Source organism: Neovison vison, chromosome 1, assembly GCF_020171115.1.
Source record: "Neovison vison isolate M4711 chromosome 1, ASM_NN_V1, whole genome shotgun sequence".
NCBI classification, from domain to species: domain Eukaryota; kingdom Metazoa; phylum Chordata; class Mammalia; order Carnivora; family Mustelidae; genus Neogale; species Neogale vison.
In genome coordinates, this window is record NC_058091.1 from 204,368,206 (window position 1) to 204,392,966 (window position 24,761).

Below are 24,761 nucleotides of genomic sequence, written 5' to 3' on the forward strand. Positions count from 1 at the left end.
ATAAACATGAATTTGGTAATTTTTTTTGATCCTGATTTGTTTTTGTGAACAAATTAACTTTAGTGTTAATTAGTGCTGTTTCTAATTCCAAATCAGGTTCTAGGGATAGCAATCAGAATTTTCTAGTAATAGTTAACTTTTCTGCCATAATTAATTTCATTTTTTGTTTTCGTTTTTTTTTTTTAAGATCATCTGTCTTTCTTTAATGTTAATCCTGAAATTTTTAGGTCATGAAGTCAAATTGCTAAATGTTGTTGCCAACCTGTTGAATATGATCATTGATTTTATCCTTTTGGCATAATTATTGTTATATCACCCTTTTATGTTACAAAATTATACTGTTTTAATATTAATAAAATGTAAAATGCCTTCTAAATTGCTCATGTGAAAATATTGATCAGAAATGACCATTTGCGTTTTAAATCATATGATGCTGTTGAGTTTAAGAAAGAGAAAGATCTGAGGGCATTCTTTATCGTCTGTAAAATGTCTAAAGGAATTTAAAGGGTGAGGCTCATGGTTTGGGAGTGACTATATTGAATGGAACTATTGAATAGGACTATTCAAGTGAATAGATGTGTAGATTCCATGATAGCTTAATCATGAGTATGACAGAAGAGACATGTTTTTAAGTTCTGTTTCTATTGTCCTAATATTTGTTCCACTAGTATCATATCTTCATATTGTAAATAAATATTTTTCTTAAAAGTTAATGGCTTGTCTTTTTGTGTCACAAATTTATGTCCATGTCTCTGATCAGTCTGTCTTTTTGGAATGGAAGGTTTAAAGTGCCATTGGATTTTATTATGTTTACTTAATGAGTAAGCCTCCCACCATTTACTTGAAGAAGTCATTACCTTGAAGGAATAAACAGTTTTGCTTTTATATTAGCAGCTTGTTGATTTATTTTTATTTATTTATTTTTTTAAAAGATTTTATTTATTTATTTGATAGAGACACAGCGAGAAAGGGAATATAAGCAGAGGGAGTGGGAGAGGGGGAAGCAGGCTCTCCACTGAGCGGGGAGCCCGATGCGGGGCTCAGTCCCAGGACCCTGGAATCATGACTTGAGCTGAAGGCAGATGCCCAATGACTGAGCCATCCAGGCACCCAGCAGCTTGTTGATTTTTAATATAAAAAAGTTAACTAGTTTCCTAGCTCTTGTTAAGTAATATATATTGCTATTAGTGTTGTATATCTCTAGTTTTTTTTTAAACTAGTTGTTAACATGGCTTAGTTAATATTGCTTTTACACTATTATAAAACAATACTGATAAAAATTTTTATGTCTCTTATCCCATTTGGATCTGTACACTGAACTAGATAGGAGAGGGGATGTGTTCGGGATATGTTAAGGCCTCAGAAATCTCAGTGTCTGAATTTAGTTTTTCATTCCATTTGCCCAGGTGGGAATCAGGGTCAGATGGGAGATTCAGGAAGGGATTGGGCAGCTCTCTAGGTAGATTCTTCATGAAATGATATTTTAAGGATTCAGCTGTTCTTAAAGTGGTGACTTAGGGAGTCTACGCTTTTTCAGACTTGTTGGCTCTTTTGTTCTTCCTGCTGCCTTGGAATCTTGTGTTACAGATGCTGTGTCACTTGGCAGCTAAAGGAAGTAGACTGTGGATCTTTCAGGTGATTCAAGGGGCCAAGCTTAGAAATCGATCTATCAGTTCTGCCTACATTGCATAGACTGGGGCCCTGTGACTCCAGGCCACAGTGCAAGGGAATCTGGGAATTCAGTTGTCATTGTACCTAGGAAGTAAAAGCAAGATTGGTGTCTGGTCCTTCTCTGCTGCAGGTGGTGTGTTTATAGATGAGAAAACAAGGTGTTTTTGTTTTTGTTTTTAAGATTTTATTTATTTATTTGACAGAGATCACAGGTAGGTAGAGAGGCAGGCAGAGAGAAAGGGGGAAGCAGGCTCTCCACTGAGGGGCTCAATCCCAGGACCCTGGGATCATGACCTGAGCTGAAGGCAGACACTTAACTTACTGAATCCCCAGGCGTCCGTCTACTGGGCATTTTTATTTATTTATTTTATTAAAGGTTTTTTGTTTTTTGTTTTTTAAGATTTTTTATTTATTTATTTGACAGAGATCACAAGTAGGCAGAGAGGCAGGCAGAGAGAGGAAGGGAAGCAGGCTCCCTGCTGAGCAGAGAGGCAACAAGGGGCTCAATCCCAGGACCGTGGGATCATGACCTGAGCCGAAGGCAGAGGCTTTAACCCACTGAGCCACCCGGGTGCCCCGAGAAAACAAGTTTTAACTTTACTCGTATTCGTGAGTAAATGATACAGATCTTGGCTTCTTATCATGAAGTTCAGTTCACAGTGTAGTATGTATTTAACGTATGGCTGCTCATCAACTCTAGATACTGTCCTGGAACTGACGTACTTAAACAGAGTTTGGAATTTGGTGGTGGTGAACTTTTCTACAATTACTGTGACTTCTTTTGGCAGTTAACAGAGTAATTTATATAAGATTTTTTTTTCTACCTCTGTTCCTAGTGGTACTTAGCCATGTATAAGCTGTCCTTCAGGTTATATGTAGTTGGTGTATAATTTGTCTTTGCTTATTGTATTCTGGCTTTTCTATGACTGCATAGCCACCTTTTATTTTGAATGAAAAGGCATCTCAACATTGAGTTTGATGACCACAGATGTGCTTAGTGTGAAGTTGAATTTTTAAAAAATCATCTGTTCAAATTATACCTCTCACCTCACTATTTGAAATTAAAGTTACACCACATTACTAAATAATAAATATTTTGTATTCCATTCTTCCAATTTTCTTTACTAGAAAAATATTTTTCTTCTCAAAAATGTTCTTAGTTCTCCTTTTTTACATGCCTTTTTATGTGACTGTCAGAGTTCATTGATGGGATTCTGCTTTAACAAGAACTTAGGTAACAAAAATCTCTTCTTCTGTAACCTGTGAGCATCTATTACGAACCTTGAAAATCAGCTGTGAGGAGTCTGCTGCTCTCACTGTTCCATTCCTCCCTCTTTCCCCAAAGGGAGGAAAAACCATGGAGAGTTGGTTTCTTTGTACCTTTAGTGTAAACTGCTGTCCCTAACATAAAGAACACTTCTAACAGTTGCTCAGATCATCCGGAGATTTTTTTTTTTTTTTTTTTTTTTAATCATGTCCAGCATACCACTGTATAGTAGCCAAAGAATTCTCTACTTTCTATTGTAATTAAAGTTCCTTTTTGTTTTGAAGTTTGCTTGGCCCCTCTTTTCATGGAGAGGTAAGTGATAGGTTACATTCTTTGTACATTTGAATAGTGGGTTTTGCATGAGGAAGTAGGATTTTGCTTTTTTTTCTTTTTTCTCCCCTGTACTAGCTTCTTTGCTGACCTGCTTTCCATTTCATTGATTGTTTAGCTTAAACCTGCATTCTCCTTTACCCCTTTATCTCCCGAGGCTCTCACTTTGATCTGCTACTTCTTATCATATGTTCCTCACTGGAAACATGTTATGGTTGGATTTATTCTGATTTTGTCTCATCCTATATTGAGTAAATGGCGTGCAACACCTTCATATTCAGTTGCTCTAATTCTTTTTGCCTGTCTCTTTTGCATGATGCCTGATCCAAGAATCTGCAAGTTCCCTTTGGTGAGAGAAACCTACTATTCAAATGCACAGTAGGTGGGACCTAAGACCCAAGGGAAAGTTGAAATTGTCAGCTACCACCCTTACGGAATGCCTGAGTCCTTGCTCTCCTTGCCTTTAGTCCTCTTAACTTCCATCTAGTTCCAGAATGCCATGCTGTTCTAGTAAAGCTTCCAGTAAATAACGAGAGTGTGTATGTATACTGATATTTTAGTTACATGTGCTGAAAGGTTTCTAGGTTTTAAGTGGTATTTGTTTTCTCTAATTTTTTTTTCACTTGTTATAATTACTGAGACTTAGAATGAAGACCGAGAATATCTATAGTTCATTGAACACTATTACATCAAAAACTCGTGATGTACTATATGCTAGCTAACTGAACATAATAAAAAAGTAAAAAATAAAAAAAAATTAAAAAAGGAAGTATCTATAGTGACATGTGTTTTGAAATAGTTTTGTATAGAATTATGTATTGAGATCTTTTTAACTTGCTCTCAGTACTGAGCTTTTCTCTACTTGTTCATGTTTAGATTTCCATTGTAAATCTCTGAAATTTTTACTTTTGAAAAATTTTAAAGTGGTTTGCTTTAAATGACTTTATTTATTTATTTATTTATTTTGAAGAGTCTGGATCAATGCATTCTGTATTTTCTGATACTTGTATTTTCAGTGCTATTGAACTTTAGTAAGAAAAGTTATAGTCTGATGGTATTTTATGTAAGAGGCTTATATAAGAAAAGTAGTAAAAAATTATTTCAGTGATTTACTGAAGTGGAACACCAGGTTGGCTTTATTATCTGAGACACTGCTGACAATTTGAACATAGGTGAACAAAGCCACTGAATAGCCAGGTATATGTCATAAAATACCCTGATATTAATGCACTTAACTTAAATATAAGAAGTTCAGTTTTTTAGTGAGATCCTCTTAATACTTTTTATTTTAAATTTTTTTTCTCTATTTCAAACAAAATATGCCTGTAATATAGAAAAAGATAATAAATTGATGAGAAGGAAAAATAAGAGGTAATGAATTATATTCTCATCAGCTAAAGATAATCACTGTGTACAATTTGTTGTATTTCCTTCTAATCTTTTCTGTTCATAGGTTGTAATGTTCTGTTCATGGTTGTAATGATATTGTATGTGCAATTTTGTAAAATTAACACAAAACATGTTTCTCTAATTGTATTTTTGTAACCATTCTTATTAACTGCTACATAGAATCTAAAGCTAATTAGCTTTCATATGTCTTCCAAGCCCATATTAGAAAGGCATGGTGCAGCAGTTATAAGCACGTTGCAAGTTATTTTGCTAAAATAGACATACCAAATAGCAAAAGAAAAGGCTAAAAACTGAGACCAGAGCTTAAAGTGTCTAGAACATGGGAAGCACATGGTATGGAATCCAGCTATGTATGAAGCACTGTCTGTTAAAGAAAACTGTGCAACTGTACTTCTAAGTTTTACTTTGAACTTTCAGACCTTAGCTATTCCATGCTGCCTGCTAGTCTTTGTCTGCTCCACGTCTCAGGCAGCTTTCAACTCTAAATCTTTCTCCTCAAATACTGTGTATGCCTGCCTCAGGCTCAGCTCTTGAAACCAGAGCCCCACAATCATTTTCTCACCACCAAACCCACAGCCCTAGTTACTTGTGTAACCCATCTTTATTTAAAAAAAAAAAAAAAAAGTTTGTAAATTTTAATTTTGGCTGGAGGAGGTGGTGTCCTGTCTCTCAGGACCCAGTTACTGCATTTGTGCACTATCCCTCTTTTCCTCTAACTTTCACATACTGCTTCCTTTCTTCCTTGTCATTAATTGCTTCACTTCCTTTGGATTATTCCTGTTAGCGCGCACACACACACACACACACACACACACATAATTTTTTTTTTTTTTTAAGATCTCTTATTAAAAGTAACAATATATAAAGAAGAGTCATAGGCCTGCCTCCCTTCTGCCTTAAAACACAAAGCCCCTTCCATGTCCATTTCTTAGTTTTGGCCTATTTCCCTTTTTTCTATATAGCAACATTTGTCACATGAATTGTCTTCATGAACTACTTTTCACTTCCCTTTTTTTTGAAGATTTTATTTATTTGAGATACAGCGAGCACAAGTTGGGGTGGGTGGCAGAGGGAGAGGGAGAAGCAGGCTGTCCACTGAGCAGGGAGCTTGATGCAGGACTTGATCCCAGGACCCTGGGATCATGACCTGAGCTAAAGGCAGCTGCTTAACCAACAAAGCTGCCCAGGTGCCTCTACTTTTCACTTCCTTATTAACTGTTAGACTTCTGCCATGTTTTATTTTCCCCTTAGGTGATCTTATTGATTCCATAAATACCACAATTACCTAATGACCCTAAGTTATCTCTGAGCTCTAGATTCCAATAAATAGTTGTCCTCTTGATGTTTTCACATGATGTCTCATAGATACTTAACAACTCAGCATATTTAAATTTGTGGTTCTTCCTATTCTGCTCCATCTCAGAATATGTACTACCATCTTCCTCAAATCAAAAGGGTAGATACCCTTCATTCTTTTTTTCCCTACTTCCTCCTTTTAATCCATTAGCAAGACCTGTTGACTCAATGTCCAAAATATATATCTTTCTCTTGCCTGCTTCTGATTCACAGAGTAGCAAAGAGATCTAAAAGGCAGATAAAGTTATTGCTGTCTCCTGTTTTGAGACCATTATTTTAACATAAAATCTAAACTCCATACTGTGACAGAGGAGGCTTTGCATGATCTGTTACTTTTTATCTCTTCAGCCTCCTTCATACATTTCTCTTTGCATGTGCTACAACTGCCTCTTTGGCCTTTTGGTTACTGCAGTGTTCTGTGTTCTTTCATGCCTTTGTGCTTTTGGACATGCTCTTCTCTGCCTGGAATGCTGTTCCCCTCCATTCTTCTCAACCTTTAGGTTGCTGGGTAAATGTCATCTCAGAGGGATTTTCCTAACCTACAATTTAAGTCTTGTCTCTCTCATTTTCACCATTTGTTTGGTTCTTTTGTGTAGTTTCCAATTCTGTATAGTATCCAAATTTGTGATTCTTTTTTTTTTTGGTCATTTTTTAATTGATTAAATTTTGTCCCAGCTAGAATATAAGTATCAAGAAAGCAGGGACTTTGGCTTTATTGTATGTGATTAAATCTCCATTGCCCTGCAGAGTACTTGGCTCTAAGGGATTCCGTAAGTGTGTGGAAAATGAATGGATGGATGAATGGTACATGAGTAGCAGACGAGAAGTGGCCCTAAGAGCACCTAGCATCCTTAGGTTCCAGCTTTGAACAGTAATTATTACTGATATAGATGACCTGAGTTTCCCAATAAAAAGTATAATAAGTGCAATCCATTTTAGAAAAATGGATTTACAAAAATGAGATTAAACAAGTTTGAGTATATTTAAAAAGAAAATGAGTCCTAAAAAATGAAGAATCTTAAAATTTTCATTATCGTAGTGTTCTAAAAGTAACTTAAGTTTTCCTATACTAAGAGTTCCTTCATTGATTAGCAATAATTAGTAATTTCTCAGAGCTAAATGACTAATTTTAGTCTTTGTGCGTTATTGCATAATTGGTCTTCTAAATGTTATGAACTCAATCTTTTTATTCTTGGAATCTGTATTTGCAGTCTGCGTACTTGCTGAAGTTCATTTGTAACCCCCAAATTCATACTTGTGCTTTCAAGGTCATTCAAAGACATATCCAGAGTGGCAAAAAATTTGAGTGGCCCAGTGCCCATGTTCCCAGCTTAGGCCTTGTTTTACCTTTCATATCGTAAACAAGTGTGCTTTTCATGGTCTATTCAGTATCATGTTCACATTTTAGCTTTTTGTTGATTTTACCATTTAAAATGGCCTCCAAGCATGGTGCTGAAGGGCTTTCTAGTGTTCCTAAGCACAAGAAGGCTTTGCCTTATTGAGAAAATTTGCTAGAAATACTCACAGAACTCAGGAAAATACTATGTTTAAGATTACAGTTGTTAAGTAAGCTTTATTTAGGCATGAGTTATAGTGCTGTTGGCTGTGAATTAAATGTTTAATGAATCAACAGTATATATTAAATAAGGTGTCTTAAACATAAACACACATAAAACAAGGTTTTGTATTGATTGATGAAAATGTTGTGACCAGAGGCTTGCAGGAACCTAACCCTGTATTTCCCCTAGGAGCAATGTTCAGTGTTCGCGGCGACTTTATAGAACATAACTACCGCGAATAACAAGAATCGACTGTAAGTTAAAATTCTGGACTTAAATGGAAATTTCAGGAAGTGCCTCTTCACCCATGTTAATTACAGTTTAGAGACTTTTTGGTTGGGATAAATATTTTATTTTAAAACCTTTCAACTATGAGGAGAACTGAATTCATTTGGTTCGGTGATCCTTTTTGAGCACTTACTATATGCCAGTAACTGTACTAGTTTTGAAGCATACAGAAACAAGTCATAAAATCTTTCCTCCAAGAATCTTTCAGTTAGGGGAATATCTCATTTTAATCCAACTGGTCTGATACCAACTGCAGTTTAATTTTGACACTACCTGGAGTTAACATAGACTCCATTGGTTAAAGACAAAGTTCTCTGTAAGAATGCCAAGGCTTCAAATGCCAGCTGAAAGTTCTTGGAATCTCCAGGCCACCCATACTTCTGCAGTCAAATGCTCTACCCCTGATGGCCACCCATACTTCTGAAAACTGGCTACTGGCTACAAATTGGGGCATTTCTATGACACCCCTCATGTTCAATAATTTCCTAGAACAACTAGAACTCAGGAAAGTTCTATACTTACGATTATAGTTTTATTATAAAGATGATAGAGGAATAGGCTTGGGAGGAAGTGCAGTTTCCATGGCCTCTCTGTGAAGTCAGGGCATGTCACCCTCCAAGCACATTAGTGTTTTGGCCAGCAAGGATGCTCCTCAGAGCTTCATTGCCATGAGAGTTTACGGAATTTCATTACATAGGTATGATTGAATCTAATCTCTAGCCCCCATCTCTGCAGATCAGGTGTCTAAACATCCCAACTCTAATCACATGTTGCTATTTCTGGTGACCAGCCACCATTCTGAAGCTATTTGGAGGTCCACTAGGAGCTCCCTTGTTAACATAATAAAGACACCCCCTCTCACTCAGGAAATTCCAAAGGCTTTTAAAGCTCTTTGCCAAGAACTGGGGACAATTACCAGATATATTTATTTTTTATACTACAGGACAACTTGCCTTACAAATAGTAGAAGGTAAATTAGGTGTTCGCCAGATAGGAGCATAGATGTTTATGAGCAGATAGAAGAATATGTGCAGAAACATCAAGGGATGAACAAATTTGTGGAATAAAATGTTATTTAGTTAGCTAGCATGTCATGTTTAAAAAGGTAGTTGTTGAAGGTGAGTCCTGTAAAGTAGGTAGTCCAATCATGAAAGTCTGTGGAAACAGGTCACAAATCCTGTGCATATTTGGGCCTTACAATGTGTGTTCTAACTTCAGTGGAAAATTTCAAACATGTGCAAAGAGTAGACAATAATACAGTGAATATATAATGAAAACAATGATCTATGTACCTATCACAATTAACACCTGGTGGTCACCTTGTTTCATCTGTGTTCCCCTTCATCTCTCCTCTACCCAACATATTATTTTGTAGCAAATATTATTTCATTCATAGATATTTCTGTGTATATCTTTATGTGAGCTTTTAAAAATAACTATAATCCTATTTTTACAGCTAAAAGTTTTTCACAGTAATTTCCTAACATCATCAGATATCCAGTCATTTTGCAAATTGCTAATTTTCAAAAACAGCAGATCAGTTGCTAGCATTTTTAATTGAGATACTTTATTTTAAAAATTTAGATTTTGTAATTGAAAAATTGGAAGTTTAGCAATACTAGGGATATGTTTCTCCTTTATAAAAACAGGGCCTTGATCAAAGTCTTTTACTACCTGTCTCCTCACTGCTTTACCTTGTGAAGACTCTTGGAAAGAATTCCAACAGGTGCTTACCTTGATAAGATTTGCATTATGGAAAGATAACTAAAGTTGGGATCAGAATGCATTTGTTGGGGGGAAGAAAAAAGAATGTATTTAGGAGAATGTGCAGGGAAGACAAGGACTACAGTTAAAGAACAGAATTAATGATAAAATGTGGAGAGGGCACATTGAAAATTAAACTTGAATATCAAGTTCAGGTAGTTGGTAGATAGGAAATTCAGGTGAGACAGGAAATTGAAAATGAGCAAGTGGGTGCTTGGGAGGGAATAAGTGATTTGTTTGGGTGTTTTGATGGTGTGGTGGAGGTAAATACACCCAGTTAATTGGAGCCCTAACTTTAAGGGTTTTATAAATATGATTTACTCTTATTTTTGTATACATAAAGTGTGAGAATTCTCCAACTAAATTAAAGGAGGGGAGGACAGGAAAGGAAAGCAAAGACTATTTTTATTTTGAGGACATTCAGAGAACTCTTTTTAAGACAACTCTCAATTCCTTCTGGGTAAATGAAGGATGGGTTCATGCCAGCTTGCCTGCAGAGTTCAGTCCATTTACTTTTAATTTACTTTTAATAGTAGGCCTATATAGCCTTACTATATATTAATAATTGTCGGTTATAAGAAATATACTTATAAACAGCATTGCAGGGTCTGGCATCTAGTAAGTGCTTGGTAAGTGCTGGATTTGAATCAAAAGCCTTTTAAGGCATGAGCAGTAGTATCTTAATTCAGATTAGAGTTTTTCACCTGATATTTCCCTTCAGTATCTTCACAAATAGGAAACTCAATAAATATTTGTACAATAAATGAATAATTCTGGTGATCTTAATTCCTTTATTTAAAAGGATTCTTTTTTCCTTAGTTTGAGATGGTATCAACATCCTACAGAAGAAGAATTAAGAATTCTTGCAGGGAAGCAGCAAAAAGGAAAAAGCAGAAAAGATAGGTAAGTAACATTGTTGAGCTTATAAAGTGTTAAGTATTTGACACAATTTATGTAAATCTGTCTTGTACATTGGTTAAAGGAACTTTTACCTTTACTTTTACCTAACTTTTACCTGATAATGCTAAGAGCGTTTGATAAATTGGAGATTAAAACCCATGATCTAAAATAGTTTTGAATTACCTTTTAAGAAAACCCAGTATTTAGTAAATTAATATCTGAGCACAGAAGTGATTATTTTACTTAAGAATGGTTAATTTTATTCTTTGTATATAAATTATGAAAACAGTATAGCCATCATATTAGAACTTGGTGGGGGTTGACTGGGGAGAAAACCAGAGCTCATCTTTTTACCCTGTAACTCATTTACCTGTTGATTTGGGTTCTTTCCCAGGTTTTGCTGTCATTCAGTATTATGAGATGGGGCAAATTTATGTGCTTTTGACTTCTTTTTATTTTTTCAGATAGAAAGGGTAGACAGAGTAACTTTGTAGGTACCATTCAGTTGCTGCAAATTATATTGGCATTTAAACTTTTATGAAGAGAACTGCCTGCTAATAAACTTCACTGAATAGACCACAGCAGTCTTATCTGTTGAAATGGAAGGACCAAACAGTAATTTTGAAGGATCTTTCCAGCTTTGAAATTTTTATCTCTATTTGAATTGAATTCTCGAGTAAAGTACATGATAATTAGCCTCTCTATATGGGCCTTAGTGTCCTTAGCTGGGGAGGACTTCTTAGGACCCGAAACTATGATTCTGATATATTACAAAATGTCAGTGACAAAAAAGTAGTCACCACATTTCTCATGTGTATCATAAAAATGATATTAACCTGGGCTAATACATTTGTAAGTGCTAAATTTTTTTTTAAATTTTAAACATTTTTTAAACGTGATTCTTTGGCATGAAATTGGAAATTTTAAAAAGACTTTTTTGATCTTGCTACCATTCTCTTTTACCCTTATCGTTGCAAATATACCTTGAAGATCATTGGAATATTAAATGTAAGCCCTCCTTCTCTTTTTATTTTGAAAAGGCTTTACATATACAAAAAGATGCCAAAATGGCACTGTCTTATTCCTGGTAGCAATAATTACTGTTTGGTTTATTGACATGAATTGATATTTTTACTGAGTTTTTTCCAGAATAAATGAAAATTGTTTCTTGGTATTGTGATTAATGCTTTTGAAACGTAGTTTATTACTTTCTATATATATGTGATTGTCTTTTAAAAATTAAATTTAGGAGTGATGCACGGGCACCTAAAGAACTCTTTTATTTCCCCCATTCGTGATTCAGTAAAAGCAACTCCAGATGAGCCTTTCACCTTACTGAATTTCTTACACAAATAAATCTTAATATATTTCTTCAACTCTGACTTGTTTATAGCTACAGGTCTCTTTATACGTATGTGTGGACATAGATAATTTCAAAGAGAAATGCATTTTGGTTTCATTGGCTTTTGTTCTTGCACCTAAGAAATAGTTAAATTGTTTTGAAGTGAAATACTAGAAAAGATGCCAGTTCCTTGCCTTTGCTTTCGTAAGTGAATTTCATGTCACAGAGGAGCCACTTTATCCTCTTTAAGGTATTCTGAGGTTTTCTTCCATACGTTTAAATATTGCGTGATAATGGTGTTTCTTTAATTTTTTATTTGCTTTTACTCTTGTACCTAAAGGAAAAGACGTTAGTTGTCTTAAAATCTACACAGGGGAGTAGGAGAAATAGGGTGAAGTGCTAAGCTAATAATTAAGATTTTTTCACTAATTTAGATAACTCTTTTCCCTGGTAATCTGCATACTCATAATAATTTACATCCACATTTTGTAGTCTTCCCTTTAAAAACTACCTTTGACTATTGTACCTCCTTTTTGATGAAATATTTAAAATTCTGCTTCTTTTATACTGTGAAATTTAATACCCCATTTCTGATTAGTTGATACAAGCGCTTTAATAACAGTATAGGTAACTTGCTTTTTGTGTCACTTGTCTGATTTTTATAGGAAATATAATGGTCACATTGAAAGTAAGCCACTGACCATTCCAAAGGATATTGATCTCCATCTAGAAACAAAGTCAGTTACAGAAGTGGATACTTTAGGTAAGGGAAATCTTGGTAAAGTGTTCTGTAAATCTCAGTTTTCTACTATGCTAGTGAAAGTACTTTCATTTTATCTATTTTTTGTTTGGTTTTTAATCACTAAGTCCATTTTACGGAATATGAAATCTTTTTCAGAACTTAGAAGCTCAAAATGACTTCATTAGAATTGAATTTCTTTTTCAATTCACTTAACCTGTACTAAGAATTATTTTTCCCATTTTTCAGAAAGGCTGACTTACATGTTTGTTATGCACTTTCTGTTTTATGTCGAGATCACAGTGACTTTTCAGCATTTTGAATTCTAGACTTCTTGCCATAAGTGCCATTCTGCTCCTTTTATGGTGTGGCTTGCACAAATGCTTTTGGGTGTTTGTTTTTAATTACCTGAACTTTTATGCTCATGCTTAGTAGACAGGAAAGTGGCTTTAGAGCAATGATCTGGATTAGGAATCAGAAAACTTATTCAAGATTTACTTTTGCCCATGGGATATTTCTGATAAGTTATGTGTTTTTTTCCTCCCCCCTGTATATCAATGTTTGTAATTGCATAGTAACCATAATGATTTTATATTTAAAATAAAATTTATATGAAATTACTTGAATCCTGTAAGGGAATGGCATCTAAGATGACACTATACTAAACACTGATTTTCAAACCTGACTGACCCTCAGAATCCCTTGAGCAGCTCTTTAAAAAGAAAGATTTTTCATATCTACCCCTGGAGATCAAGTAAATCTAGAGTGAGTTCTGGGAACTTGTATTTTTTAAAATGTTCTTAATGGTTCTGATTTTGGACCAGGTTTGAGAACTAATGGTTGATCTGATAAGTGAGGCATAAAAATAACATGTTAAATAATTTTGGTAATGTATAAATATCATATGTAATTTGGCCCTTCTTGTGTTAAATCATAACCACCCTGAAAAACCTTAGTAGCTTCATGTAACATCTCATATAGAAATTATTTAGTGGTACAAAATGGCTTCAGGATATTTGAAAGTTGATTCTATATTTACAAAGATTTTTATGTGTGTATTCTATACACACACACACACACACACACACAACACATATTTTTTAGTATGTTCTATATAATAATTGAAAGGGTGTCCTAGAATCCAAAAAGGTCAGTGAGGAACAGTATAATATTATTAAGACTTATGACTGGTTATGTCATCCTCTTTTTTCTTTTTAACTATTTTTCATGCAAAATCTAAAACATTTAAAAGCACTTTTTGACTAGTTGTCACATTGGCTTTATTAATCTTTTATGTGTGTTTGCATGTATAAAATGTTCTTGGACATGTAAATATAAGAATATATATACATTCTCCCTGATTTCTAGTACAGATTTTTGTCATTCTTACTAGTAACTCATGTTAAATGAATAATTATCAGCTTATTAACTTTAATAATAGCTTAAATTTAAGTATTTATCAGGCATTGTTTTACATGCTTTACTTTAATTAGCCTTCTTCCAGTTCTATGAGGTGTGTAACTTTTATTGACCTTTTTTTATTCCCCCTTGATTATTGAATTCATATAGTTCAATGACTTGGTGTGGGTTGTACGCCAAATGTGGTAGAGCCAGTTAGTGAGACCTAGGCTATTTTAGTGAACTTAAAAAGATTAAAATTAAGGCCTTATCACATAGCTTCTTCAATATTTTGTTTCATTAATACAGTTTTGAAACTAATTGCAAATGCTAGTAGTTTAATAACTGGCCACATAATTTCAAGAGCAGAGTAAAATGGGGAGCTGTTTTATTTATGTTTCTGTAATCATTTGTGAATGCATGCTCTGTGTGTGTGTTTAGGTAAAAGTAGAGGGTTTTCTCCTTGAATTTAATAAGGTTCACTCATGAGTTTAAGGCAGACCACTAGGTTTGATGAGTTTTCTTTAGTTTCCAATAGCCTAATAAAAGGCACATAGATAATTATATTATTGAATACAAAAAGAATATAATACTTGGGTAAAATACGTAGCCAAGATTATGTATAATTTGTTCTTTTGTTGAATGTATATATATTACTGATATCCCAATAAGTATCTTGAAAGTCTGTCTTAATTTGTATTAGCTATCTGTTATAAGAATCTCTAAAAGTGCATAAAAATAGAAAACTACTTGAAATGTCACTTACCTATTTGCTGTGAGTGAATTTCCTGGAGGAAACCTCTGAATGTGGTCAGCACGAATTGGAACACTTGCTTCAGTTCTTAATAAAAATTGAAAGCTTTTAGGTAAATGGATGTCTGTCTACCCAACTAGATATTTGTCTGTCTGTTCTTCCCATTTCCCTGTCCTCCTTCTGAGAAGTCATTGATTCCAGATTTTAGATTTTAGGGTGATTTTAGAGGAGAAGTGAGGTGGCTAGAGGGTAAGAGTCCTTCAGCTACTTCAGGGTAAATCTTTCAGACTGCTCTTCATAAGCTAATATATTTATCAGGAACAACAACAACAAAAAACCTAACACAGTTAAAATAACTAGCTGCAAATTAAAAATTTACCCAGTCATAAAAGGACTTATAATTTTTGTTATCTTATAAAGATATGAGTTAGTTGTTTTAATATTTTAAATGTCTTACTTTGGTGTTTTATTTTCAAATTACTTTTTCTATAAATGCATGATTTTAAGTTATTCTCAGATACTACATTTTGCAACTAAAATTTTTCCACAGCAGTGTAGATCATTTTATTATGGAAACATAGGAATTGATTTTTATGTATGTGACTTACTCCCACATTTTCAGGAGGTCTTCTGCAAAATGATGCACTCAGGCAGAAGTAAAACAGAATATCTGAGATGAAAAGAGAGACAGAATCTGATTTACTATCGGAGAACGCTAATTTTAATGTAAACCCTCTGTTGGAAGGGCTATCGTTTTTATAGAAGGCATTTCATCGACTTTTCTTGCAGGAACACAAGCAAGAATAGAAAGTATATGTATTGGTTATTTCAATATGCATTAACTAAAAAAATTATTAATCTTCCTGTAATGCATGCAGTTAATAACTATAGCAAAGCTTAACTCTCTTACTTCACAGAAATGAAAAATGTAAATAAACTTAACTTTGTACACCAATTTATACCTTCATGTTAAAGTATCATACTTTAGGATCTTAAAAAAAACATCTTGAGGGGCACCTGACTTCGACTGAGGTCATGATCCTAGGATCCAGCCCCTGTCTGCTCCCTGCTCAATGGGGAGTCTGCTTTTCCCTCTCTCCTTGCCCCTCCCCCTTGCTCATTCTCTCTCTCTCCTTCTCTGTTTCTCTCTCTCTCTCACAAATAAGTAAATAAAATCTTTTTAAAAATTAAAAAATATATTTAAAAGAGGGGTGCCTGGGTGACTCAGTTGGTTAAGCATCTAACTCTTGGTTTCTCAGGTCATGATCTCAGGGTCACAAGATTGAGCCTCCCACCAGGCTCTGTGGTCAGTGCAGAATCTACTGGAGATTATCTCCCTCTCCCTCTGATCCTCCCTCTGCTCCTGCTTTCTCTCTGAAATAGTAAATAAAATCTTAAAAAAAAATTTTTAAACCCTGATTTTTTAATTTCTGTAAAAAACAGCTAATTAGCTGAGAAAATACCAGCTCATTTTGTAATCATATATTTTTAAAAACAGTTTAAATAGTTTCTGGTAATCATTCCAAGTCTTAAGAAATTATTTAATTTGTGAGGTATTAAAATTTAATTTTGAGTGTCAACATTCTCGGTTTCCTGCATTTTTAGATTCTCATATTTGCAAACCTTGCATTGCATATCAACAAATGAAAAAGTTTAGCATGGCTAAAGTTAATTATAGTTAAATCCTCCTAAGCTGTTTATTTATGAAAATTTAAAGTAAACTTTTTTTTTTTGACCTTTATTTTTCAGCATTGCATTATTTTCCAGAATACCAGTGGCTGGTGGATTTCACAGTGGCTGCTACAGTTGTGTATCTAGTAACTGAAGTCTACTACAATTTTATGAAGCCCACACAGGAAATGAATATCAGCTTAGTCTGGTGCCTGCTTGTTTTATCTTTCGCAATGTATCCTTCAGAACATCATTAATAATAATATATAAGTTTGTGCTCCTCTTGTAGCTAATACAATTAGATCTCATCTCTGATTTGAAAAAAAAAATTGGGGTAGAAAATTTTTTTGTTGAAATCCTCTTTATTTACTAGAAAAAACTTGACAAGTAGAGGTAAATAGTTTAAAAAGTGAAATACAAGAAAAGATGCCAGTTCCTTGCCTTTGCTTTCTTATGTGAGCTTCATGTCACAGAGGAGCCACTTTCCCCTCTTTTAGGTATTCTGAGATTTTCTTCCATATGTTTAAATATGGTGATATTTAAATGATGTTGCTTATGGTGATAACGGTGTTTCTTGAATCTTAGATTATTGCACCTTTCTCCCCCTTCCTTTTCCTTTCTTCAGTTCCTCCAGAATAGTAAGAAAACAACTTGTTTTACCAAATCAGTAGTCAGTTTTAGTGATACCTCTGAAAATATTATTTATAGTAAGCATTATAGTGTTTTACCACCTTCCTTGAACAATTTTTTATTCTTGTATGTAGACGCTAAATTTCTTTACATAATTCTAAACCTCAGTAGTTCAAACAGATCGTTTCTTTTTTGTTTTCCCTTGGAATTAGCCTCCTGGAGCTCTCAATTCTGTAAACTTAACTGCATAGCTGTTAACCTGGGATTTTCTTTTCTTTTCTTTCTTTTTTTTTTTTTTTTAAGATTTTTTATTTATTTATTTGACAGAGATCACAAGTAGGCAGAGAGAGAGAGAGGAGGAAGCAGGCTCCCCGCTGAGCAGAGAGCCCCATGCGGGACTCGATCCCAGGGGACCCTGAGATCATGACCTGAGCCGAAGGCAGCGGCTTAACCCACTGAGCCACCCAGGTGCCCAACCTGGGATTTTCTTTACTGTCTTCCCTTAGAATTCCTTGCCTCTTTTTGGATCACATGATCTGCTTGTCTTTGGTTGACTGACCTTTGGCAGAGTACTTTCCCCTATAGTGCCCTGGAAAGGGGTGTTTTTAATTTTGAAATCTGCATGCCTGAAGTTATTTTCTCCTCATACTCAGTTGATAGTTTGGCTCAGTACAAATTCTAAGAAAGAGTTTTTCCTGAAAGTTTTGAATGCTCTCGAGAAAACTCAATGCCTTCCTGCCCTTTGCATATGCCTCCCTTTCCTCTACGTCCACCCTCTAAATCCTTTTACTCTTTTGGTATTCTGAAGTTTTCATCATTAATTGGGTTAAATTCTAGGTTTAGCTTTTAAATCTGGGGACTCCTCCTTTTTTACTTGGCAGTTTTTTACCTTACTTTTAGTAAAATTAAACATTACCTCCTCCGTTTCTGCCTCTCCAGAGATAGCTCCTTTTTGTTTGATATTTACATGAGTTTTTCCATGTGGGTAAAAAGCTCCTACTTGATTTTAGTTTTTGGCTTTAACTGATAACTGTTTCTGTGTAAATGAGGACTTGGAACATACGTGTGGCTTGTCATCTATCACTAATCATTTCCCATTCACCTCGTCTTCTAAATAAAGATACTGTCATTTTTTAGAGGAATTTTCCTGCTTTTTTTCTTCTCACTCATTTTATTTATGTATGTAAAAACAATTTTTTTTCCAACTTATTTATTTTCAGAAAAACAGTATTCATAAAAACAATTTTTTTTTATACTGTCATTTTGGTGTGGAGGGAGAGACCAGAAGTCAGTGGATGTGCTCAATCTGCACTTTTTTCCAGAAATTTCCAGAAATTTTTACTGACTGTGATAAAATTCTGTTTCCTGTCATCTTTTTCAGGGACTCTTTGTAATAACTTATTCTTCTTTGAATGGTTCTTTAATATTATCTCCCTTTTTCCATTTATTTTATTTTCTTGATTTTTCTCTTAATTTTCTCTTAAAACTTTTGCTGAATTTTTTTATATCAACTTTTTAAAAAAATTTTGAAGACTTTGATGTTCTATTTCTGTATCATTTTTGTGTCATGGTTGTGTAACATCTTTTTAGTTCTAAGGATATTAGTATCTTTTAAGTTTTAATTTATGCCTAGTGTTGTTTATTTTCTGAGTATCCCTCCCCCCTGCCTTTTTAATTGTCACCATGTTAAAGATTGGTCTTAAAATGTTGAATGACTTTTGATTATCTTTATATTTAAGAAGAAGGCAGTTAAAAATTAAAATTTTGTACAAGTGGCTGGAACTTGTTAGTGGCCTTCTTTTTTTTTTTTTTAAAGATTTTATTTATTTATCAGAGAGAGAGGGGGAGAGAGAGCAAGCACAGGCAGACAGAATGGCAGGCAGAGGCAGAGGGAGAAGCAGGCTCCCTGCTGAGCAAGGAGCCCGATGCGGGACTCGATCCCAGGACGCTGGGATCATGACCTGAGCCGAAGGCAGCTGCTTAACCAACTGAGCCACCCAGGCGTCCCTGTTAGTGGCCTTTTTCGCAGATAACTGAGTGGGGGACTTTATAATATCCTGGGGGACCTCTTAATATCAGTGTCTGCAGGTTGTTAGGTTGTCATTTTCTCCAACAAGAATTGTCCATTCTCTCATCTTTGGGGTATAAATCTGACAGCCAGTGTTACAAGCACTGACTGGGGAAGAAGTCTCAGATATTTAATGTAGAGGCATTAATTTAAATGCATTTCTGTGACTCCCCAGTGCCTCTTGTTTTCATGTCTTCATTGTCACCCTAAGTTTTCCCTGGTGCTTCCAAGCCAGATCTTCGCTGATATAATATCTTCAGATAGTATTTCTTCTGGGTTCTGCCAGTATTGGGGAAGGGCCATCACCTAATATGAATGATTAGGCAAGAAAAGCTCTGACAAGTCTGGTTACTGCTAATATAGTCATTCAGCCTATCATCCTGTTTTCATTCATCCTGCAACTTCTTCACAGGTCCCTGCTGTCTCCATTTTCTGAATTTTCCAGAGCTTATGAATGAGTTGGCTTTCTTTTTACCGGGTTTCTCCCTTTGTTGACCCCAGCGTAACAGAGAAAGTGGAAGCCTAAATCAGTTACTGCTTGTTCATCTGTTTAGACTGTCTTCCAAACTTTTGTTGACATTGCTTTTCTAGCAACTGTCATCTTTTCCTCTTCTTTGTTTCTGATGGCTTTTAGTTTCTTTGCTATATGGTTTAGTCAGATTTCGGGAGTAAGCAGAATAAATGCATATCCTACATCTCTTACATTCAACTAGAGACTGCTGGACTGTCTTTTAAAAATATAAATGGATACTATTTTGAATACATGATAGGATTTGACATTCAGCATCCCTATGCTCCTTGTTGACTCTTTGGGTTGATTTAGGTGTAATGTAGGCCAGAAGAGCCAGAACAAAGTCTTTAAGAGTTGACATCTTCACCAGGTATATATTCTGCTGGATAGAAATACTAATTATATGTGTCAGTTGAGAAACATCCCCAGATATCTTGTACTATACTAATCTCAAGAGGAGATAAAGTTGATAAGCAATTAGAATATTACTTTTTAATTCTGGAGTGTTAAATATGTAAAAATACTATGCAGTCAGAATAAAGACCCAGCCGTAGATGTCAGGTTACATAAACACACTAAAAATATCTTAACTTGATAATTAGCACTAGCTGACTACTTTTTTTTTTTTTCATACTTTGAAATATTTCTCTGAAATACTGCTTATTTTGGAATATTCTTCATTTTCATCATGGTTGATGGCAGGATATTAAAATGGTCTTTGTGGTATTTATGTAGAAATGCATACTTGATATCCAGTTTTATTTAATGTTCTACAATGCTTAATACCTATTTACCAGAGAAATTAGAAAAATGTACCTCTTAAGAGCTACTCAGATTATTGTTTATGTGAATAAATTTCATCTTTCATTTCATTCAGTAATGCCTAATAATGGGAGAGCAAAGGTCCCACACAGTGTTCTGCACTGAACTGGCTCTGCTTAGTTTTAAGTAGTGCACTTGTGAAATGCTCCAGACAATAGCTTCTCTGCGGGAATCTGGTAGCTGGCTGTCTCGCCATCCTAGAGAAGACAGAAAGTGCTGAAGGGCTTTAGAATCCAAGCTATTTTCTGCCAACTTTAACCCTGCACAAAGGGGATAGGGAAGAAGAAGGAAAGGAGAATTGTGTGTATGTTTAGGTATGTGATTTTGCTTCAATCTTGTAGCATGTGAGAAAATGACCTACTGCCTTCAGAGGTATGCAGGAATCCAGAATTCAATGTGAGCTCTCCAGATTTAACATCAGGAAGGAGTCTGTTTATAACCCATCTTTTATTTTAGTTATAACATATCTGGTTTGCCTTTCACACCGTATGAACAGTGTGTAACTGCAGTGACCCCTGTCTGGCTTCTCTTCATTTTCTTATTGTATGTGCCTACTTATTAGTCAAACACATGTCTCCATTGATTACATAGGACAATAGTTCCACTTAATTCCAGAGTCACACATACATCAGTTGATTCAGAAATTCTCTGCAGTTGTTAACTGATAAAATGTCCTTTATTAAAGTGGCCCCAAATTTAGACATGTAGAACTTAAACAATTGGCTCACTTAAAAGTGAGAAAGAAAACTGTTTCATTACATGGTCATTTTGGTTTTTTCTCCCCATCAGTTTTATTTGACATACTCATGTAGGACCACAATTACAACTTATACAAAATCTTGAAAGTTGTAAAAGCCCAGGAATGAGGTTTTTTTTAAAAAATGTGTGACACTCAGCTCTTGAACCCTTGTACCTAATACTGGGCTGTCTCTTACCATCAGCTCTGCTTTCTGTTTCGACAGAGTTGTACATGCATCTCAGCTATCACACCTTCTGGCCTCACTCCTAAACGCAGGCTCATTCTCAGCTTTACTCCTTTGCCTATTTGTAATTCTAACCACCTCATTTGATCGAGTGTCTGTGTTCCAGGGCCATTTATGCTGAGTTACATGGTATGGGGAAGACAAAGGGTAAAGAAAGCCTTAGAGTAAGGATGGAACAGTTGTATTAATTGTCTTTCCTACATGATGACCCATGAAGTCTTAGAAGCACTAGAGAAATGTCTCCTGATTTTATAATATGAAATAATATCATTTTCATTTATGAACAAAGGAAAAGCAAAAGGTAAAAACGATGCTTACAAAAAATTCAGTAATCCTTTGGTAGAAGTAAAACTTTTTAAAATTAAAATACTTTATAATCGATAGTATTTTTTTTCCAAAGAAACTTTCTTATGAATAAGCTATATCACACAGTAATATTGAGTCAATTACATGAATTTGAGTGAGAAGAAAGCTGTTCTACAAAGAATGATAAAGCTTCTCAGTAGTCCTATTATATTTGGTTAAAGGACTGGATCATTAGTCACATTTCCACATTGCTTGTATTTTACAATGTGGATGGTTTAAGGTACAAAACCCTATTATGTATGTTTTTAAGGCTATGTTTTAAATTTTTAATTTGCCTTGGTTGCCAGACATGCAAATTTCATACAGTGCCAAAAGTTGGGAATGGTTTAAATGGAAATAAATTCCAAGGTTTTCTGTGTTAAATATTAAGTTCTGTATGTAGATTTGTAAATTAAAGTGTGCAAATTAAATGCTGTATTTGTTTGCTGTAGTAAATAGACAGCTATAGCAAACCATCACAACTTGGTCACCTTTTCTAAATTCTTTAAGGGATTCTAAATTACTGTATTCGTATTTTATAAAACGTTCTGCTTTATATCAGTAAGAAAAATGAAACACTAAACCCTGAAGTGAACTGCATTTTTAAGCCATCAAGTCTCCTGGTGAGAAAGGAACAGAGTAAAAGCTGTTGAGTCTAAACCAAAGTACTTGGTTAAAAATTTGTACGTAGCATGGTATGTCAAAGATTGTTTCTTTTACAGACTTTTGGAGAACTTCTGTAAAACCATTGTTGCCAGTTTATTTGCCTTTCAGGTCAGAAGCCCAGAGTTAAACAGAGAACTTACTTTGGGAGATAAAACCAGTATTTCTGGATTATTAATTTATAATTGAGACTTTTTTTTCCCCTTTTGGCTAGGAAGTGATAATTTTCCTCCTTCACCTAAAAGTTTAAGGATAATCTTCATTATTTTGCTTTATTTTAATCCAGATGACTAGTTAATAGTTTCTTGTTTGCTTGCTTATTTTTAAATAAAACCTCTATTTTATGCTCCCAAAAATCCATGACTGTTATTTCCTTCTACAATCTGGCTAGGTTGAGGGGAAATTCTAAACATGCATAATAGTTTTGTTTTTGTTTTTTGAGGTTTTTTGTTTATGTTTTTGTTTTTTGCCTAATTCTGAGAGAAATTTAGGTGCACTGTTTTCTCTTTAAAGTAATTGAACCTTCTTCTCTTAAGAAAATATGAAAAGATCATTTTAGTTTAAATTATTCAAGTTGGTTGTTCTATTTTTTAAGTTGGAAGACAGACTCAAATCTTAAAATGATTTTACTTGATAGGTCATAAGGATTAATGTACTTGTTAGTTTTCAGTGTATGTACTGTAGCAGATTCTTGATACAGATTTTAGGCTTTGCAGTGACGATGCAAAGTACAATGTGTTTTCAGTATTTTGGTTGCTTTTTCTTACATAAAAATAGCTGTAAGAGGGTTAGCCATTTGAATAGAAGAAACCTTTTTATTGTTAGTTGTCACAAAAACAAGACTATAATCTCTCATGGAGTAGAAAACTTTCAGTTTACATGAAAATGACTTAGTTGTGTGGAAAGATGATATTTTAAAAAAATACTATAAATTTTTTGAAAAAAAATTTGAGAAACTTCTGGAAAACCTCTCTGTTTATTCTTAGGATAGTATCCATTAGATTCATGTATTGGCAACAAAATTCTTTCATAATGGGATCTCTTTCTATTTCCTTCCTTCTCAGAAAGAGCATTGATAAATATCTTTGAATAATTTCAAGATGTTAGGGTATAGAAGACATTTTCTTAATATGAGAATTCGGTCTTTAAAATAATCCAAGTACAAATTAAATTAAAACAGTGTCTTTTTAAGTAGGTGTTCTGTAAGTTGCTAACCTAGATCTGAGAGAAATTTGCCATTTTAGATCTAGAAATTAAGCCTATTCATCATTTAAAAGCTCTTTCTCCAGCTCGAAGGTAAATATATTTAAAATATTTCCTACTGATTAAATCTTTCCACTTGTCCTTGATTTTTCTTACATATTGAAATTTTGGTGTTTGCCTGTATAGTTGCTTAATTCCAGTTGTGAAAAATGTTGATATTACATTAGAACTTTAAAAATGTCACCAATTGGCAGAAAAAAATTTATCCTATCTTTAACATTGTTTTTATTTTAAGGGTTGAGATTTTGTTACCTAAAGTAAAATAAGTTAGCCTTTAAAGTATGTGGTCCATTCAGCTGGGACTGAGGGGTTAAAAAGGAAGAAAAATTATTAAAAGAAAATGACTATTTGCATCAGTAGTTTTGCATTTGCTGTTTTGAATATTTACTAATATATTCTTTATGAAAGTCTAATATACAGAATGATCTATGAAAATAATAGCAAGATAAAGGTAGTGGAAGAGTTTATTTAAAGTACTTGATCATTATTTCCATTAGCTTATAAATCAGGAAATGTTTTTTCTTCAATGTTTTTTGCAATACATGTCTGTAAATATAGAAGCCTAATTTTTTTGGTATAATAATGTTATTTACATTATCAGGTTGTATTCATGTATGAAAGGATAAAAGTAAGTGTATCTTACTTGGAAGAAAGAACAGATTTAAAGGAACTAAGTTAGAGAAATTAATTTTGAAAGCCATTCCTATCATATTTCAGGTATAGTCTGTTACTTATTTTTTTATATGAATAATTTACGGTTAGTAAGCATATTCATGGGATTAGAGCATAAAAGGATTTTTCCTATTTCAAAATAATCTATTATATTTAGGTATTAGAGACATTTGGTAAGTAGCTCAACAAAAACTTTGTTACTATCTTAGCTAGTATAGAGAGTGTCTGTAAGTGGTCTCAAAATAGAGTTACCACAGTTACTGGTGAGCAACTCTAAATGGGGTACCACAGTGTAGTTATTTCGCCTGCTCAAAAAATTAGCCAGTTTTATATTCTGATACGTCAAATGCTAACA

At 34.2% G+C, this 24,761-nt stretch overlaps 1 protein-coding gene across 1 annotated transcript in view; it reads left to right on the top strand.

Annotated features, from left to right (window-relative positions):
• TMEM161B (transmembrane protein 161B) overlaps positions 1-24,761 on the top strand; it is a 68,291-nt gene that overhangs the window by 23,560 nt on the left and 19,970 nt on the right. The window contains exons 3-5 of the mRNA XM_044265945.1: positions 10,465-10,548; positions 12,553-12,650; positions 16,528-16,684. Of these exons, the coding sequence (XP_044121880.1) occupies positions 10,465-10,548; positions 12,553-12,650; positions 16,528-16,684 (339 nt within the window). The remainder of the gene's footprint in view (positions 1-10,464; positions 10,549-12,552; positions 12,651-16,527; positions 16,685-24,761) is intronic.